Raw genomic sequence first — 21,442 nt, 5'->3', positions numbered from 1 at the left:
TCTGTATATTTAAAGTCTGTGCTGTTAATACGATTCTTCAGACATAATTTCTACATATCCATTGGATTCAAGAAAATTCTAACTTCACATTGTTCTGTATTGTTGCTTTATATCACATTTATTTTTTACTATCTTCAATAAACTTTGCATTTTACTTACACTTATCTTTAAGTGCCACAGAAATGTATTTAGTTATATCTAACATGGTGAACAACTGATTGAAGTGTTGGCAAATAATATCTCACTCTAATAATACACATTTTGGAGATGCATTTCTATTATAGATGCTCAACATTTCTATGTGAAGAATTACAACTATGCTGCCCTCTACCTGCTGCCTGAGGTATTGTCTTGGGTAGTTTTGAAAGCAGAATTTCTTCATTGGAGCCAATTATGACAGGAGGTAAGGAAACAAACATTACTTTAATTCAGTTATGTTCAATCAAAATTAATAGGAAAAATTAGTTCAGACGGTTTGCTAGAACAGTGTTTCTTGCTTAAATCTGTATATTAATTAGAACCTGACTGCTGTGAAAGACCTACAACTTAGGCCTCTCAATTATGAAATAACCCACATCACATGCAGTTTGATGAACTTTCAAGCTACAGATTAGACGTTTATAATGAAATGTTATTAATTTTCTATGCAGTATTAAAAATAAGTTTGAAGGGAACTAAACCTCCCTCTTTAATATTATACTCATAGTATTAATATCAAGAATGATGTAATTTAATAATTCACACCTTCTACTCTGAAAATAGCAATTTTAAATGATTATTATTGAATAATTGTCAATAATATTATGATTAAACTTATTGTAAATTGCACAGGACTTTCATAGTGGAAAAGGGGTGCAAGGAAGTAACAATATCAGATGAATCAGTTGCAGCATAAAATATATTAAAATTAGAACTCATGAATGATAGTCTTAACAATGCTATGTGGGAACGGTAAATATTAAATACCTTATCCAGTTATTAACATTTTTATAAAAGGAGAAACATTACAACAACAACTTGCATTTATATAGCACTCTTCAGGATAGCATTTCAGGAGAGCTGAACAATGGCGGGGTAAGAAATTAAATTAAATGTAGTAGAAAAAAGTAATGACATACATTTGTTTAATGTAAAAATCTATTATTTCTGTATTTTACCCTTAGAGCCTGAGAGTAACCTGTGTGCAATAGCATTCTACATTGGCCACTGGGTGGTGGCGGTGTGTAATAACAGCTTAGCAGCAAATCATTTTCCACTGTGAGTAGATATGAGACTATCTCTACACAGAACTCAGAAATATAAATATCAACGAATTGTTGCAAACTGTCACTATAATAAAACTAACATCTATTGAAACTGAACTTGAAACCATAACACTGATTCAAATCAGCACGGCTTATATTATTTGATACAATTTTTGATACTGCTGTTATTTACTGAAATTAAAGAGCTACAAGTCCATTTCCTTTCCTCATTAAAACAAAAACCTTGCACCTGCTGATGTTGGGCTTCCTGGAATGTGAGTGGCTACTGGAACTAATTTGGTGCAGGAAACTCTGAACTACTGCAATAATAAGTACATGGTCCTTATGGGATGCTTAATTGTCAGGAATCCTAGGCTTCACTGGTTTAACAAGAGCAAGCTCTTTGGCTTGTCTACCTGTCCGGCTGGTTCTCTAGAATCATACTTCACCTGCCCCGATTTCCAATTAAATCTAATTAAATCAACAGGAGACATACAAACAGTATCAAATGCAAGGATTATTATGACTGGTACCACATTATTATTTTTTGGTGGTATTAAGGGCAAGAAGGTCAAATGTTAATTCAAGGGCTCCTCATTATATTCAAATGAGGTCCACTCAGCTCTCATAGATCTTACCAGAGAGACTGGATAACTCTGGCAATTAAAAATATGCACTGTTAATAAGTGTTGCCGTTTGGTTTCAATAGGCTTCCATTTAAGTTGTTCAGCTCCAAACCGTAGTTAATTTCGCTGCAGTCCACAAACTGGTTCTCATTCCCCAACCTTTTAATTCATTGGTCATCCCCAGCCTTTCCTTTGTTAACTCAAGACCCATTTTATATAACAATCCATGTCCTCTAACACCTTTGTGGAGTATTGCTAGATAATTCTGAAGAAAATAATCTTATAGTTTTACTTACTGTTTCAGTTCTATGTAATAAGCAAATGTCCAGTGACTTATTGAAAGTGCACCGCTTGTTCACTCTGATTGGGTGAACAAAAATTGGGAACAGTTACCCCTTAATTGAGATGCACATTTGCTCATTTTTGGGGATGGCATGCAAAAACTGTCCCAAGCTTTGTCATACCAAGACGTGATAATAGCAATGAATCTGAACAATGGTGAGGGTTAACACCCGAGTTGTTCTCGACATCAAAAATGTCACCAAGAGGGCCTGAAGATTTCTGCAAGATGAAATCGCAGATATAGTCTGAATGTGCCTGATTTCAACCAGTGCTGCTCAATATTGAAAAAGTTATATTGATCTCAAAGGTGAGATGTAGTTCCTAATTTTAGATTAGTATTCTGAAGAGCAATAAAAATACTGCCCATCATCAAGAATCACATGGAAAGTCTTATGCAATGAATGATAATCCCAGTTAACCAGCTTTTGTTTTAGAAAAAGTACCTTCAAAATAACATTTGCTGTGATGTTTCACACATTTCTGCCACACAAGCCTGAAACCATGTTTGTCTCCCGAGATGAGTTTTTCCATCTCCATGCAGGTCAATTAGTATTTTTGAGGGCACTGATAAGGCAGTAGGGAATATATAATACATATTCACCCAGAGGTGAGTCTACAATCTGCTGCTGAATTGTTGGAAGACCCTTTGACATACTCTACGGGGCCTGCCTGGAGGCGATTCATATATGAGGGAGGTTCTGTATCAGGTGTTGAGAGCACAAACCAGCCTTTATACTTCCCAAGGGCGTTGTGGAAGAAGACGCGTGCCTACTTAAGGCCACAGACAAATGTACTATTTTGGGAACAAAATACACTCTGATCTGCTTTCTATGTGTAACATTATGCAGTAGTTGAGCAGTTTGTATAGCAGATAGATTCCCATTGAACCATATCTCAGCGTGTCACTGGATCAAGAGCAAGGAGAACATTTAGGAAAAGCATTTTTAAAAAGATACCACTCACATTATGTTTGTTGATTCGAACAAATTTACATCAGCCAGAAATATTTTAAAAATAACTTCAGTCAACTTTTCAATTTTTTAATAGTATTAAAATACAACTTAGTTACAACTGACTCTTTAAACACATTTCAAACCTTAGCACCTAGAGTGTATTAATAATAATAATAATAATATTGTATGGAAACAAAATGTAAAGAGTTTAATCTCAAATTGCAAACAAAAATAAGCAACTCTGCTTAAACAGTGCATTACTGGAGTTTAATCACAATAATAGTGCACCTATTACCTGCTGCAAAAACATGAAAGGGCTAGACATAATCAATATTTCATTCTTTTTCAAAATGAAGCAGAAGGTAGCTGGTGGCAATTTAGAAATCATCGGTAGCATAAAATGCAATCCTTCTAGAATCGTAAGTGAAGGGATTTCAGACCGAAACAGTAGTTGGCAAACCCTGCAGAAACAGAACTGCACCAATTAAGCACCTTATGGTAGCTGTTGGGGTCACCATCTGCAGAAATAGACACCCGTGTGTATATAGAAAATGCTGTGTCAAAGTGAATAAACTTTTATTCCCATATTTCTATTTTAACATTGGATATACAAGTAATATTTGCCTCGCTGACCAATATGTAAATAACAAATGAACTATGCAGTTTACTTGTTCATGAAACAGACAGTTAAATACATAGTTTACGTATGTAAAATCCTTTATTGCCATTGATAGCACTTACAAAGGAATACAGGTGAACATCAATGAAGAGATGATCAAGGCAGACTGACTTTACAGTAGCTTAAACAAGTAACAAGCAAGAACTTGCAATGTGAACCAGGATTCAATTGCCAAACGAGTTCTGACATAAGTTGATAAGTAAAACTACAATACGTTCCTCACATTACTAAACTATGCACAAAGTAATTACTACCAAATCCTAAAAAGTACTTATATTAGAATGGATAAAATGAAGTGATTTTATTTAAAAAAAATCAGCAAACATTGCCCTTTCAGCATAAAGGATCCAAAATACCTAGCTGCACACATGTCTCACCACTATTCCTTCCCATCTAGATTATTCATCACTTAACATAGTTCTTTTTCCAAGTTGTCTTTCAACTTTGAGTTAACTTTTTTTTAATAATTTTGTTTAATACATGGTTATTCATGGAGAGCAATCACTAAATTTGTTTTCAAAAGATAAACACTGATGGAGAAAGACAGCATAAAAAGCAATTTGATGACAATCAGCCTTGAAATATTAATAATTACACAACAGTATTGGTGCAGCGTTGCAAAACAAACGGGGTCTTACTACCTTATGATGCATTTTTTACAGATTCACAATTTATGAAATTAAACGCCCATTCTGAAGATACTATTGACTGCTTGGATCATTTGATTCATCTGCCACACCATCTTTTTCTTCAACTTCTTGTTCCTGTTCTTGCTCCTTCTCTATTTCATCTTCCTCTTCCAGTGGCTCTTCTTGTTGCTGTGACTGCTCCTGTTCCAGTTCTTGCTCCTGTTCTTGCTCCTGATTAATAGTTTCAAAGGGATTTTCACCCTGTGTACAAGTGGAAAAACAAGTGAATATTATCACGGTATATCAAATCACATCCTGTAAATACACTTTAGTGGTGTAAAATATCTCTTACCTTTAAGAACAGGTCAAATTTAGCTTTTACAGTCGGGTTGTTCAGCATGCTGCTGGCTGTCAACAGACTCTCCCTTCTGACCTGGTCATGGTAATTCTTAAAGAAACAAACAAAAAACTCCTTCAATGGCACAGACTCTACCTGCATTTTAAGTCTCATTGTTATTCTCTCATTTATAACTGCTTTGGTAGAAACAAGCACATAGGCCCGGTATTAGTAATAATGTGAAAGCTAATGTAACGCACCGTGATCTTCACATTAGCAAATTCAGTTCAAATTCAGTTTTAAACACATTGTGGTAATTAATGTGTTCATGTTTAGTGAAAACAATCCAGTTCAAATTCAGTCATGAGCTGCAAATTGAAACTTTTCCAAACAGAAATCATATTTGTAAATAAACACAAGCATCAAACATACCTTCTTGCTATTTATATGCTCATTCGATTTCAAATGTTGTTGCACAGAGTGGAATAAGAAAGGGATGTAGGTGTTACACACTGCACACTGAACAGCTTCAACCCTTTTCATTTGGTCATCCGATGTGACTCCTTATTTCCAAAGAAAACAAACATTAATAACTATAAGCTACTATACTATTGTTTATAATTATTTCCATTAAACATTAACTTTCAGCATATAATGAGGCCATTATGTTTTATCATCTCCACTGGGTTCATCAAAATAAGTAACTTAAAACGTTTTAGGATATAGAAGTGAGGCTTTAAAACAATTAACCTCTGTCTTATCTACTAGTTTCTATTTTTTCAAGTAATCAGCAGAATTAATACAATGGCACTAAATAAGAATATCAAAATGTAGGTGTACCAATACCTCATACATAGTTTAACTGTATTCATAGAAACATAACCTACCCGTCAGAACATCCTTTGAGGGCTTCTGTACTTGTTCTTTCTGTTCTTGTTGTTGTTGCTGCTGTTGTTTACGGGCAGCGATCTTCTTATTTTTGTTGACCATAGATGCCTAAACAATGACGTTTTGACATGTTTAGAAACCTTACTAAAAGCTACAAAAACTTCCACAGTATGCTTTGAAAAGAAAGCAAATTAGTCTGTAATAGTATTTAGTATTTAAAGAGTAGATTAGAGATTAATTGAATATCAGGAAAGGATTACGCATCTAATCTAATTGAACAAATAAATGGGTTTACAGTCAACCTGAAAATTAGAATAGTTTTTGTAATTCCTCCTGATCGTGGTTTAAATTTTACAGATTTTAATTCAGTTAATTTTGTGCCACTTTTCTAAATTTGTCCAAATGCTCATATGATCCATCTCATTCGCTCAATAATCTATTGTGAAATACTGCAGGTTCAGTCAACAAGTAAACGTCAATTGTTTTAACCACAAGCAGGGGAGAGAGAGAGACAATTATTGTTGATCCTCATAGCTTACTGCTATAAATAAATTCCTCTTACAATAGCAGGTTGCTTGAGCAACCTGAATTTTCAGTTAAATCTCCACCTCCCAAAAGAATAGTTTTTGAGTGGCACATCATGAAAAGATACACTGATGCAGAGATACCTATCTCTTTTTAAAGGCTTGTACAAAAGCTTGCTTTATTTTGTTACTAAGTTTATATCAAAAGTTAAATAAGAACCTCGTCTAGAGTATTATCATCAGACTCTTGAGGATCCTAACTAGGTCGATACCTTACATTTTTCAGTCTTATTGTGGTTTTAGTTGAAATCAAGTAAACCTAATTGTGTGGAAACTTAAGTTTACATCTAGAAAATAACCAATGAACCAACCATTTAGTACAACACACGCAGTAAAATTCATTAGATTTGAACCTTCCTCACGTGGATGCAATGCCTAATGGTAACAGCTGAGATGACACAAAACCCAAGTCTTTTAAAATCACAATAATACAAATTACCTAAACTTTCCAATGGACATTAACTTGCATTTCATACGAAAAGGGCAGATTTAATAGCATTACATGCAGTAAATTTTTAATTCACAAAAGAAAAACTTCCCCATTTTTTGCAAAAATAAACCCTGCAGATTACTAATCAAGTCTAGTTAGCAGCAAGCTCAATTTGCACAGTAAACTAGGGATGTTTAGTAATGAGTATGAATGCCACAGGCTAACTACTGTAGAGATTAGCATACCATCTTGNAAAAAAATCACTTAATTGCACTGTTCAGTATTCAGAGTCTTCCTTCATCACTACTTTGGAGCAAAAAAGAAATGTACAGAGAAACAGCTACTGAAGAAGCTTGAAATCTAGGTAAATTTGTGCAAAAATAATTGAAGGAATACTACATTACATAGAAAATGGATAATTAGAAATTATTATAAGTAATTTAATCATAAGCTTCAGCTGATACCATGAATCACAAGGATAGTCAAATGCAATAACTCACCTGAACTTACAATCTTGAATTCTACAGTCACTACAAGTTGTATGAACAAACTGCAAGCTAAAGTGATCCAACCCAGAATATAGCACGGACTTCTAGTGGAATTATATCCAGTTGCTACAATACATCAGCTCAAAGTTCCATCACTGAGACAGAGCACAAATCATAAAATCAGACACAACCTACATGTAAAAAGTCTGCGGCTCCTTTATCAAACTGAATGTTCTTTCCAATATACTCAAGCGTTTCCTTATGGTAAGGAGTTTCCAGGTGAGCTTCAATCTCTTGTTGCTCTGTGGTTCGGAATTTGCAGAGCGAGCATGTAAATGCATTCCTAAGAAATAAAAGATTAAAAATCAAGAATAGTCTACAATGTCTAGTACTTTGCTTCAAATATCTGAATGCTACTTTCTGCTTCCGAAACACTCTGTTGCAGTGAATTCCACAACAATCACTACCTGGTATTGATCTTGCCGTTTATCAACAACAAGCAGCATCAAGACATTGGATCCAGACCCTCATGGGCTATGTTTTACTACAGTTCCTCTACTACGAAATGGTCTACACTTCATTTTCACTCACCGATAATCTTCTCCATATTTTTCAGTATTCTTTTCACGCCTGCGCCGTTGCTTCTCTCTTCTTGCTTCAAGTTTTTTTCTCTCTTCTTCATCTTCATCCTCATTTTTCTTTTTACCTTGATTGGAATAATCTAATCTGTCAGATGGCAATTCTCATGGTCAAATGGTAATTTCAAAAAAAAAATACCTAGAAAGAACCCACAATTTACTGACCTTCATTTTTATCAAAGCATTCATATGCATCAGGCTCATAAGCATCTTTTGTAAAATCCTCATCCTTTTCTTCTTTTACCTGGACATTTGTGGCATTCTGAAAAGCAATAAAACAAATTCTAACTAGAGACAATGGGAGTCATGAAGTACCTGCTGAACTTCGTTCCTCTTTTCAAATTACGGTATCACATGCCCTTTTGGTTTCTGGATAGAAGACTTACCAATTTAGTATAAATGTAGGCACATTAAAGTAAAATAAGCATGTGCTCAATTTGACCATTGGCAATTTATGCTCAGTCTAAGAATGAATACCTGGGTCTTTGATGCCGCAGTCACTGCAGTGCTGCTTTGTGTCGTCACCTTTGTCGCTGAAATAAATAAAAAAAGGATACAATAGTTTTTAATGTGCAAGTCATAGTTATCCACCCTGGCTTAATTGGTAGCACCCTCACCTTGGGAGCCAGAAAGTTGTCGGTTCAAGTCCCACATCAGGACTTGGAACCCATATATTCGATTCCAATACGCCAGTGCAGTGTTGGAAGTGACCAGAAAAGCTCTTTTTGAGACATCCTCCAAACAACACTATATTAAAAGCAAATTGTATTGGATATACTTACCAATTACTTTTGCAGCCTTTTCAGCAACTGTCACTTTCTGCTTCTTGTTTACTGCAGCTTTGTTGGGCTGCAATACCTTTCTCTTCATGCCTCTTCCAGCGTTCTTTGCAGACCCACCTCGGTTAAATGACATACCACCCCCATGCCTTGAGAATACACCATAGTCTGGCAGCTGTAATGTATTTTAAAACCAGACAAAAGTATTACTACAATGGCCCCATGCAGAAAACATTTTATTTTACAGAATGCACAAGCCAACGTTGCTAAAGTGCATGAATTACACTTTTGAGCTGCACAAATAGCCCTCTAAATTAAAAAATGTCACTTCTCAAAAGGCAACCAGATCAACTGTGAATCAATATTTATAAGTCGGACTTTATTGACACTATTGAAAATTCCAAATTTCCCTCCATAAAAATATCTTGCACGCATATTTTCTCTGAAATCCATGGTTATTTAGACATAAAATACTTTCTTCCCATCAGTAAGCTCTTTGCCTCTCAGCAACATAGAACATTTGAATCCACAATACAAATAATTTAGTTACCCTTTTGCAATAATCAACTATCTTAATATCTTCATAATTATTTAATCTTGAACTGCATTTCAAACTTAGGCCTTTAAAAGGCTCTCTTAAATGAGAACTGAAGGTAGTTATGATAAACAAGTTTGTTATTTTGTGCTCACTTAATAGCACTCGTTTAATCAAAATTAGGATTTCAAATCAAGCCACCAATTTAAGACCTCAGAAGCATTACTAAAGTACCTTTTGGTATTAATTTGATGACTTTGAAAAACAGACATGGTTTTGAGAGTCACATCTTCAATCCAAATGTAAGCAATTATACCTTGTAAACTGAAAAAATTGTCCAAATGTAGTTATCTTTGAACACACGTGAAATTTTCCCCCAAATTTTTGTCAAAATTAGTCTTCCCCAAACACAAGATAAAAATACAGCCTGACAAATGTACTGCAGTTTTTTTGTACAGATACAATTGAAACTGCAGTCAAATTCAATGCACATAAATGCAAAGACAAATCATTGGCATTTTCTTGCAAACATACTTCCAATTGATTTATTGGTAAGAAGTGACACATTATATAGGAAGTGATGTTAGCAGCAAATTGACAAACTAGAAGTTGGCTTTTTTTTAGGATGGGAAAACACCTGTTGAGAGCAGGTCCAGTGGATCCCAGTCATATAAAGATATGCTACATTGGGTGAGGGGTGAAAGAAATTATAATAGGGTTCTTATATATCTACTTTCTCCACGAGGTAGAAGTAGTAAGGTGAACTCCACGATAAGGTAAGTTTTGCGTGGCTGTGGAAAAAGCGAGTTTGATGAGTCTAATATTTTTTCTCATTCCACATTTTCTTAATTGAATACCAAATCCACTTACTAACACAAGACAATATTCTAGCATTAATTAACTTGCATGCATTGGAAACTCAGAACTAGATCCAAATTACTCAGAATTTAGAAATGTGACGAGATTATTAATCTGTATGCAATTAAGGCCATTCTGTTTGCAACAAGGGGGAAACAAAAAAAATTAAAACATCAGTCACAAAATATATAACAGTACATTTTAAAAATCTCGCACACAATTATAGCATGCTTTTAAATAAGCATTAGTGACATGTTAATTCTGCTTCTATGTTCCGAGGCAAAAATCTGAACTTGTATCTAATGCAGGGAGAATAACAACAGAATGGAGACAAGGCTGTGCCGCTATAAAATATTGAAAGATTTATGCTGGGAATTTTAAAGATAATAACTGAGGTCAGGATTCTTCTCAAGCTTCACTAAAGTAGGATAGTTCAACGATGGAACCAAATAAAGGTCTTTAAAAATCCCAATAGCTTTTTCCCCCTCAGATGCTACCTGTGCAGCTTTATTATTGTAACATGACAGTATTTGTACTCGTCTCTTACACAAGCACAATTAATCATGCCAGTGGTGTAGTACATGTCTTGTAATATAAAAAGATGTATGGTACAGAAGACACATAATTTCTCTTAATAACTAAGATTTACCCTATTAACTTTGGCAATGGGAAAACATTTCATGTTTGGAGAATTTATATATTTAATAAATTTGCAACATTGTATATAAACTAATAATAAACATGATATTTGTAACCAAAGTATAAGCATACCAACAGCTTCACCTACAAAATGTACAGTCACTACACTTCACAGTAAATCCCGTGAAGCACTTCCAAAACATCCTCCCAGTATGAAAGGCGCTAGATCAAATGAAAGGATTATTATTACTACTACATCATTAAACTTCTTAGGTTTTTTGTTTTGAGCCAACGGTGTATTTCTCCTACATCTAAAATGTTCCATTTTTTTCATTCTGCAGAAAGGGATATCTTAAAATTCTAATACACCTTTAGGTAGATCTATGTGGAATTTTTTTAAAAAAGTAGCATTTTTCTTCCATTGATTTTCACTGTAATTATTAGTCCATACCCTCTCCCTAGAATGAAAGTCACATTTTAAGATTCAAAGAATACTTACTTGGTCTAATTGACCTAACTCCTGATAACTCGTCACTCCAAGAAAAAAGGGCTCAGTGATGAGTTATCTGGAGTGGCAAGTTAGGCATGTGTATAAATATATAAATAAATGAAGCCAGGATATTGACAGCCCGATGACTTAAGTGGTAGGGACAAGCTAAACCAGGGTCGAGTTATCAGGAGTTGTTTTGTATAAGAAAAAGTGGATCTACTCATTCAATTAATTTGATGTCATATTAAATTCCATCTGAAGTAATTGCATGTTATGGGTTTACATCTGGCTTTCAATTTCACACAAGTACAATACCTTTCCTTAGAATTTATTTAAGCACCTGAGCAGAACAAACACTGCAAAAGTGCTACTTCACTGAACACACTGGGAGTATACTTGCTCAAAAGAATGCATTCGAATGCCTAACTTGAGCAACGTTCATCCAAGAATATCAAACCTTGTGATCCACATATTGAAATCAAAAATAGCACTCCGTGTACTCTATTGGTGTAGACACTGAGGAACACATGGAAATATCATGCTGTGGTTCCAGCACAAGATCCAAAATTCCAAGCTGCCAAAACCAAAGTTGAATAGATAAAATTGCACAGAACAACCAGCACACCGACTTGCCTCCAGGAATCCAGCTTTAACCCCAGAATCCTAGTAAATTGCCCCATGTTTGTGCTCAAGAGATGCCATATTTGCATTGGATAGATACGACTGTGCTGTTGACTTCCATCACAATCCAATTAAGGCATGTTTTACTTTTTCCACAATGAAAATCACTGAATATCGCATTCTGAAAAAATGCTAGGAGAGTTTTCATGAGGATATGGGAGGAGGTAAAACTAGTTTTAAAATATAATTAATTCAAGTAATTTAACTATTTTAAAATGGGGTCCAAAATTAACACCCAAGTTAACAAATGCGCACAGTTGGTGATTTGGTAGTAAACATTTATATACTATACTAACATTTTGTTTCAATGGATAACAGTTTATTTCCCCCACTAGCAAAAGAATGCTAGTGGCCAGAAAGATAATTGTGTAACCTTTAAAAAAGGTGACAAGGGAATAGAATCTGAAAGATTCTGTACTTACTTCTCTGCCTCGGCCTCTGCCTCCGCCTTGTCCTCCCAGAATCGAATGGGTTCCGCCTCCGTACTCGTTTCCACCATAAGCAAGCATTCCCCTCCCCCGAGAGCCTACAGATGAAGGCTTCGAAAGGAGTGAAGAAAAGCTGCTGTAGGAAGAGTAATTTCCTCTTCCTGTATCCGAATCAGCCCATCCCCTAGGCATTGAACTCGAATGTGTGTAGGTGTCATCCCAGTTAGACCTGCCATTATCATATAACCGGCTCTGGCTTCTACCTTCATAAGGGTCAAGGTATTGATCACCGAAATTCCTGTAGGAGCTCTCGGATCGATCAGCATAGCTATCCCCATAGCGACCTCGTCCTGGTTCATGTAAATCGTAGCCAGATCTATACAGATCACGGCCATCCAGAGAAGACCTGGAGTCATGCGACTCATAAGGCCCATACCTGGAAAAATTGCACAGTAAGGAAACCGGTAAAGTTACCAGTGACATACAATAAAAACCAGAACAAAACATGGTTTACCTGCTAAAAAGGGTTCAAATGTTCATTCCCTTTTTCGTAGGTATATACTCTTGTTTATGTTTGTATATAAACTTTACATAGCATTATGTTTCTATTAAAATATTATTAAATATGCTGCCAATGAAAATAAGCTTTCAAACTCAACAAAAGGTAGTAGTGATATTTTACAAAGACTTGTGTGGGAAGAAGTCTCAATATTTACAAGATTCATAAATGTTTCTTCAAATTAATCTGTTCCTTAAATATAGAAGAAACCACTTTGTATTGAATTTGTAAATACACAAAAACGAGAATGAAAACTTATTTACAGTGTTAAGCATTCATTAAAATATTAAAACTTACCTAGAATTAGGAAGTATACTCTCAACTATCAACATTCATTTTGTTCCATATTTGAACTCCATGTGAAAGTTTATGCTAATATTTGGGTTAAGAACATTTTAAATCTTAAAAATTAACTTTAATTGCTCGCTGAACAAGTGTAAACATTAGCCCAATTAGTTTTCATATCCATAACTATTTAAAATGAAAGCTTTCTACAACTCAAAACTTTATACAGTAAATTGTTAACAAACTCTGGAAAATGTTTATGAACAGGATACTTTGACATTCCCACAGTTTAAAGATGTTAATGGAAAAATAGTATGTTTAAGTGTAATGGATATGTTGACATATCTTTGGGGAGTTGAAACTGGTTTCACTCCATTGGTCAATGTGGAGTAATATTTTTCAACTATACACAAATATTGATTTCCTATAGATGCATTTTCTTCAGCTGAATGTTCTAAACAACTCATTTGTCCTCTGACTTCACATCTGAATATGTGCTCTTATAAAAAATGTTTTACTCTCACAGTCTACATATCCTTCACATTTAAACATAAAATAGCGATACTTATCTTCATGAAATTACACAACCAATTGTTAATTAGGATAAATAAGGTATTGGAATTAAACACTTCCATAATCAGTAAACAAATGGTGTGCAAGTGTGCACGAATCTAGGATGGAAGATGATGTTGGGACAATGAAAGACTTTGTTCTTTGCACCGTGTTGTAAAAACTTTCGTACTCTCAAATTTTGAGTACAATCAAAACTGCATGGATCCCAATCATACAAGAGTTTACAATGTAACACTTCTATTTCCACACTTTATCCTTTTGGTCACTGAATGAGTGTAATAAACTTGACCCAGATTTTCAGGTAGTTCTGTGTTGTAATTGAGAACAGGATTAAAATAGCCAAATATCACTCTATTTAGGACATTAAACATTTAACAGGCAGAAGAGACTATCATTGCCTGTCTGAGCTGGATTTGAACACAGACAGCAAATATGGAAGTTTAATATTGCTTACTCCCAAATATCCAGCGTTCATGCATGCAAAATTATGTCTCATTTTATGAGCAGGCAGTATTTTAGATTTGGTTTATGAGGAGCAAGTGCTGCGATATGGTCATTTTGACCCTCCTCTCCACCCAACACACACAAAAGTTGGTTCTGATTAAGTAATAAATCACGGTGCTGGTAAATGGAACATTCAAATTTGTCAACCCGGTGTCAGCATCAAGCAACATAAAGTCAGGAATGGCACAGCTAGATACAGATTACCTCTCTACTTCACCCAAGCAATGTGCCTTAGCCCAACTTCAGACCACCACAAACTACACCAAATTGAATGTTTCCACTTCCCACATGCCATTCCATCTATTTACATGAGATTGTTGATTTAGTACCGATTGCTGTTGAATTGTAAACTATTTTTCATTCTGCAGACCTTCATCCTCTAGGAACTGCACTGAAGCTAATGAAACTTTTTGGAAAGACCCTTAGAACTTCTGAATCACAATTTTTCTGTCTGGACTAAATTTGAGACCAGATCTATAAGTGATGACAGTGTTCAAATCTACTTACCTTTTTTAAAAAAAGAAAGTGTTCCCCATTATCCCACAAAAAGTAAAATGCAAAGGCACTTGCGTCGGGGGGAGGGGGGGGAAGAGACCATAGGAAGGAACTTGTCCTCTTTAATAAATTCTGCTCAGAGTCCCATGATACTCAGGACTGACACTGCGTGTTAATCCCATCTAAGATGTTTCCAACAGTCTTTTTTAAAACCTCTAACCTCATTGAAAATGACCATTTTATTTATTGATGAATTTTAATGATTACCACCTAAGTTTGGATAATTAAAACTCACGGCTGACACAGATTATTCCTGTTGCTATATATACTACCAATTTTTATTTAACTATACCCACAGTTTTGGTGGGGTTCTTTTGAATGCTGTTGTGGTTTGGATAAAAGCCTGCAAATTGAAAATACTCTACAGCTTGAAAGGACAGTAAAAATAATCAAAACCTCCTTTTTTGCTATAGTAGTGGAACCCAAAACAATATTAAAAGGTAATTAGGAACCTTCTGTGATAGGAATCACTTATAGCAATAAACTACAAAGGAAGAAAGCATAACTTAAGCATAACTTACTTATCTAAAAATGTACAGGGAAGTAAATTGTTTCAAGAGAGCCTGTCTTCTCACGCTAAACTGATCCGAGTCCTTATGAAAACAATGCATTAGTTTGCCAAACACTTGTTCTTTTAAAATCAGATTAAAATATATTATAAATAACTGTTAAGAAAGGCATCAATCGGTAAATAAGCTTACATCACCTACCTTTCACTCCTACTTGAATAAGGATCCAGGAAAGACCTGGAATTTCCATAATTGCCGTGGTCATAGTCATCACATATCCCTTGAGGAAAGAAAAAGTGAAATTAATGCCTCTTCAGCAAAGCAACTAAAACAAAATTTTAATTTTTCTTCAAGAACTAGTGAGGGCAATCAAATCACTCACTGTTCAAATTCTCCATTCATATTCCACAATGAATTGTACAAACCCTTCCAACAACAAAAATCATAACCGGCTTCCTAAAAGTAAAGATCCTGGGTCAAGCTCATTGTGATGGAAAATTACAAGACTTACCATCAATATTCTCCATTATAGTGAATATCCTTTCCTCAAGACCTTATGGCAGAGAAAGACCTTATGGCAGAGAGTGAACTAGGCTTTTGATTTGTTTAAAATTTGCCTACTCCAACAGTCACAAATAATTGTACTCAACAGATTCAGTCATAAATTACTGCTTAAGCTATTCATTCCAGGAAATTCATTTGCTGCTAAGAAGGGAGTTGGGGATTTACAGTATGTCCTCCAATTGAAAAACATATAGTAATTAAGACCCAGACTGCTGTAGAAAATAGGGAAACAGTGCTTCAGGACAAACTTCAAAGTTTCACATCTTCACAAGATATGATAATCATCAGGAATCCCTGGGAGATTTCAAGATATTAAATTCAGTTTTAGTGGTCTGCAAAGAGATGCACCCAAGCTCCTGGGCTGACACTTAATTGTACTGCACATCTAGACTGGATTTTCACTTGCTTATGAAAATTTAACTTGCCTATGAAAATTTAAATTTTACTGGCAAGACTGTCAACACTCAGGATTTCAATATGCTGGAATTGCAACAGCCCTGATGGCAATTTTCAGTTTTCACAGGATTACGTTGGCATTCATTCTTCAAGTATTTTTTTTCTCTCCCACATTTATCAGTTTTATAAATCATTTTATCCCTTTTATGAAGGAAACCCAAGTTAACCCTCTCCCACTAGGCAATTTTTCACCACTTATAATTTCCTAGAGATATACAGTTCTAGTAATTAAAAAATTACTGATTGACAACATAAAACCAAATCTTTTAGGATGTATTTGGCATCAGATTTCACTTTTAAGTAGCACAAATTCGAACATTATCCCTCAAGCACAGTTTGTAAACATATAAACTTACTCCATCTTTTCTAACATGCAAAGCATTACAGAAACCATGCTACAGGGCTCCATGCTATCTTTGACTTTATTAAATTCAGAATCCATTCATTATGAAACCTTCATTATCAGATTGTCTATTGGATTGTAGGAAACAGATTAAAGCCAATATTGTACCAGCAATTGAAGTTAAACTATATTATAAGCATTTTGTAGAGCAAATGACTATCATGCACTATTTCTTTTCAGCTCTGTGGTACTTTTCAAATTCATAATAATAATATAATAATAATCCTTGCATTTGATATAGCGCTTTTCACGTCGGGAGGACGTCCCAAAGCGCTTCACAGAACACACTGTAAAGTGAATTGACTGTATATTTGTGGGCGAGCGCAGCAGCCAATTGCGCACAGCAGCCAATTGCGCACAGCAGCCAATTGCGCACAGCAGCCAATTGCGCACAGCAATGTCCCGCAAACAGTAGTAGATTGAAAATGACCAATTTATTATTGTTTTTGGTTTTGGAGGGATTATTATTTGGGAGCAAAATGCAAATTGTTTAACAAAATACACTAGAATGTACAATGTAACATTATGTGCTGATAAACAAAAGGACTAAATTAGAGTGTTTTATAACTATTGTTATTAGTATTTTTAACACAGTATCCTTAAGTTTTTCATCTTAAAGACCTCTTCCAACATACACATAAAGTTGATGCACTGGAAGATTATAATGGTTCAAAACTAATAATCAGGTATTCACAAGGAAAATGATCCAATACTTCCGCTTCAGATGGTTATCTCAGTGGAAAAATAATTTGTCTTTATTAATTTGAGAACATTAACAAAAACAAAGAATTTGGATTAACTGGTTGTGCAATTGCTACCGCAACTACAGGTCACACTTTTAACCCAGCCCAAAGAATACTAATGAAATAAATAAAATGGCTGCTATGTTACTTAAAATGATCGTCTGGCAAGTTTGATCAAAAGTGGAAGTAAAAAGTTGAAGTCATTTTCAAGCTATCTTTGCTCTTTTCACTCATTCACACCCACCTGATTTCCAGTTGTCCCTGCTGTTCCAATTGTTGTTGCCCAACCATTCAGATCCACCTGTGCATCAATGAAAATTTAGATCATATAGCCCGATCAAAAAATGAAATATCAGCAGCATTTCTTTTTAAAAAAATAAGAAAATTGCTGACACTGCATTGATTTGCCAGTTTGCAAATCGTATGAAGAAAACAGTGTATTATAACACACTAATGTATTTATTTTATTAACAGTTGTTAAAGCAAGGAAAAGGAGCACAAGTAGGGCACAGATTAGGCTTAATAATATGCAGGCAAAAAGCAAAACACTGCAAATCTGAAATAAAAACAGAAGTTGCTGGTAACACTCAGCAGGCCAGGCAGCATCTATGAAGAGAGGAAAGTGAGTTACTGTTTCAGGTCGATGACCATTCGTCCTTTGTGCTCCCAGCGACTTATGTTTTTATTAATAATATGCAGGTAGAGTGAAGAAAGACCATGGAGGGTTTTGAAAAACAAGGATGAGGAACTTGGAAGTCCCGCCCCACATGCAGGACGAGGACCTCATGAATGGAGGTTTGCAAGTACAGAGATAATGGATCTCGTATCTTACTAAGTGAGGAAAGCATACATAAGGATGTCAATACTGTATTGGTGAGGATGGGCCGCACGTGAGTATTTTGTGATTACCCAATTACTAAATGAGTGCATTAACCAGCTGGTCTGTTACTGAGCCAGCCAGAGACCCGAGAGGTATTAAGTTCACTCTGATTTGTGATAAGTCATCTCAACACAGCTGGGGATGACAAAATGGTGGCTGCTACAATTTGCTTCAGTGCCATCCTAACTCCTCATAACTTGTCATTCCAACAACAAATTACATCTGTATAGCACCTTTCACATCAGGAGGATGTCGCAAGGCACTGGACAGTCAGGGGTTTGGACCCGAGCTAGGGGTTGGGATCAGGAGGGGTGGAGGGCAGGAGTATATAAGGGGGATCGAAGGCACAATTGAAGAAGAGGGTCTTGAGACGGGCCTTGGAGGAGGCAAGGGAGGGAGCGAGGCAAAGGGTTGGAGTGCCATGGTGGGTGGTGGGGGGCAGAGAGGCTGAAGGCCCAACAGCAGACTGTGAGGCGGGCCAGGCATCGAACATGAAGCTGGATGTAGAGACATCGATGTTCGAAGGGAAAACGGCTTAGAATCCCTGACTCACAACAGTGAGCTGCGAGTCAGGGATAGGTATAAATATAGTAAACGCCTGATAACCAGTCAATATCATTCTGCAGTTCAAAAGGGGATATCCTGCTGGTGCCCTGGTCAACCATTCAACAGATCAAAAAAAAAACAGGCTATATATACTTAACGGCGATTCCTCTTTGAGATGTTTGAATATGGTAAGGAGGAACGGAAATGCAAATTCTTTCTGTGCAACTGTTAATTTTTTTTTAAAAAAAAGCATCAGTTGGCAATGTGGTCAAACAAGACGAGCAGAATCCAGGGATTTAGAAGGACCCGATTGCGGCCCAACAATTTTGCAAGTGTCCTTTCCTTACAGGGGCCAGACAGACAGACCGATGAAAATGGCTTTTGTGAGGGACAGAAAGAAATGTTTTGACGACACTTTAAGAGATTGGTGGTGGTGGTGGTGATGGTAAGTAGAAGAACCTGGAGAGCCTTGTCCTGCATTTATTCACGAGGTGGTGCTCTCTTTTTTTGGGGGTAGAAATACAGTAACAATGGAAGTTTTATCCTCTACGTTTAAGCTATTTCTCTCACACTGTTTATTTTTTTTCTTTGGGTGGTGGTGGGGGGGGAGGTGGTGGGGGTGGGGGGGGGGGGGGAGAGACTGGTTGCAAATGCAGTTCTATCATCAGATAAAAATCCCCAAAAGACCGCAGGCGTTTCCCCCCCCAAAAAAAGTCACAGTAAATGAAGTGACTGAACCGGTTTCCGGTGGCGACATGGATCCCGTCCCCGAGTCTTAACCGTCACCCCCCCTCTCTCTCACCCCCTCCCTCCCCTCTCCCTATTTAAAACGGTTAACCTTCAGCGTCACGTTTTCCATTACCACGATCTCCTTCGCCGACCGACGGCCGCGAGGAGACCTTAAGCAAGAACTTCCTCGGCGTCAAACCGCAGGGAGAGATACCGGATCGTTCAAAATGGCTCCGCGCGCTCTCGCCAACGGTCTCCCCACTCCCCCCCCACACACACACACACAAATATATATAGCCCGGTTTCCGAGTTGCTGTTTCCCAGACCATTGCTCTCCTTTCCACAACTCGCATGGCCGAAACTCAGTCTCTCTCTCTCTCACACACACACACACACTCGCGCGCGGTGTACAAATAAAAACCGCGCCGCACAACCCGGGCCCTCCGAGCCGCCATTTTATAGCGATTAAAACCGCCGGTCAAGACAAGACAGCGCGCGCCACAAAACGGCCTTTCTTCTTCTCCTCCTCCTCCTCTTTTGTTCTCCTTCTCTCCCACCACCACCACCACCGCCGCACCAACAACCCCATCCATCGAGGGCCCATTCGCCAGAGGCGTTCAAGCTCTGGTAATCCGAGGCCCGGCCTCGCATCTTAAAAACCGAGGCGAAGAGGCCTTCCCGCCCGCCCGCCCTCCCGCTTGTGGTCCGAGCCGAATCGCCGGAATAGGACACGGAGGGGAATCCTCCCTCCCTCCCCGCATCGCCTGGACAATAAGGCTTCAGGAGGAAGAATAGGGGTAGCGGCGGCCGTAGCGCGACGGGGCCAAGGCCCAGATCCTACCTCGAAGTCCGTCCATGTCGACAGGCGCTCGCTGCCCGTGTCACGCAAATGTAGGAGCCCTCCCGCCCCCCTCCGGCGCAGCGTTCGCTTTTATCAACAAGCCACACCCGCCCGATACGTTCACACCGCACTTGAGATAAAAGGGCAGCTTCGCCACACGTTACTGGCTGCTGTATCTCAGGAGCCACGGGGCGGGGGGGAAGGGGGGTTTACCTCTGAGGATGCAGTTTAATACTCAATTTCACTTTGTAACAAGAGAACAGTGCTTAATGGGTCACCAGCCCCGAAGAAATAAATCATCTTTGTGTTTTGATTAAGAGCTTCTTATCGGGTCTTTGAGGAGTCTCACAAAGTGCTTCGCGGGATATACTGTTATGTTTTGTGGGCGAAACCTGATTCGGATTGTGAGGGCCAAGTGATTCAACTGCTCAGGATCACATCACCTGAATGCCAGATGAAAATAATGATAATCATTGCATTTGATATAGCGCTTTTCACGTCTTCTCGACGTCTCAAAGCGCTTCACAGAATATGCTGTAAAGTGAATTGACTGTATATTTGTGGGCAAAACGCAGCAGCCAATTGCGCACAGCAGTGTCCCACAAACAGTCGTGGATTGAAAATGACCAATTTATTATTGTTTTTGTATAATGATAAATAATATTGTATAATTAATAAATACGTATAATGGTTCAATGGTTCATTTTCTAATGTTGCAAGCTTCCTTAGAGAAGTCTAGTGTTCGTGTAACAAAGTGGTCCACAGCCTGGTCTTGCGCTGATAAGGATTACTCATATTTAGGTGTAGTCTTTATTCTGGAAATTAAATCATTTCAGAAAATCCATTAGGCAGGAAGTGTATTCATTTTCAAAAAAATTGCCCTACTTTTACCATTTCACTTTCACATGCAAATGATAGAATTTTAGTTCGGTTATTTTTGTATTATATATTGTAAAAACAAAACACATTCCAGTCATTTTCAAGTTTTATTTTCAATTATTTCTTTCAAATGCGGAAAATATATTCTCGTCAATTTCAGTTGTTTAT

At 37.0% G+C, this 21,442-nt stretch overlaps 1 protein-coding gene across 1 annotated transcript; it reads right to left on the bottom strand.

Moving 5' to 3' along the window:
- Positions 1-3,864: 3,864 nt before the first annotated feature.
- znf326 (zinc finger protein 326) lies at positions 3,865-20,542 on the bottom strand. Its single transcript, XM_007887173.2, has 13 exons — positions 20,396-20,542; positions 17,644-17,700; positions 15,435-15,513; positions 12,243-12,684; positions 8,621-8,792; positions 8,316-8,371; positions 8,004-8,100; positions 7,792-7,906; positions 7,396-7,543; positions 5,698-5,806; positions 5,243-5,373; positions 4,826-4,921; positions 3,865-4,734 (listed from the first exon to the last, which is right to left on the bottom strand). Exons 1-13 carry the CDS (start codon positions 20,409-20,411, stop codon positions 4,546-4,548), a joined length of 1,707 nt encoding a protein of 568 aa, XP_007885364.1. The 5' UTR covers positions 20,412-20,542; the 3' UTR covers positions 3,865-4,545.
- Positions 20,543-21,442: the final 900 nt, after the last annotated feature.

This window comes from Callorhinchus milii, unplaced genomic scaffold (genome assembly GCF_018977255.1).
Source record: "Callorhinchus milii isolate IMCB2004 unplaced genomic scaffold, IMCB_Cmil_1.0 Scaffold5, whole genome shotgun sequence".
Taxonomy (NCBI): domain Eukaryota; kingdom Metazoa; phylum Chordata; class Chondrichthyes; order Chimaeriformes; family Callorhinchidae; genus Callorhinchus; species Callorhinchus milii.
This window is presented reverse-complemented; position numbering and strand designations above follow the sequence as displayed.

Excerpts from the sequence above, each read along its gene's own strand:
- znf326 (XM_007887173.2), bottom strand. Across the intron at positions 5,374-5,697 it reads CTCAAAGGATGTTCTGACGG|GAGTCACATCGGATGACCAA; the intron begins GTAGGTTATGTT and ends TTTGGAAATAAG. Across the intron at positions 4,922-5,242 it reads AGCATATAAATAGCAAGAAG|AATTACCATGACCAGGTCAG; the intron begins GTATGTTTGATG and ends TGTTTCTTTAAG.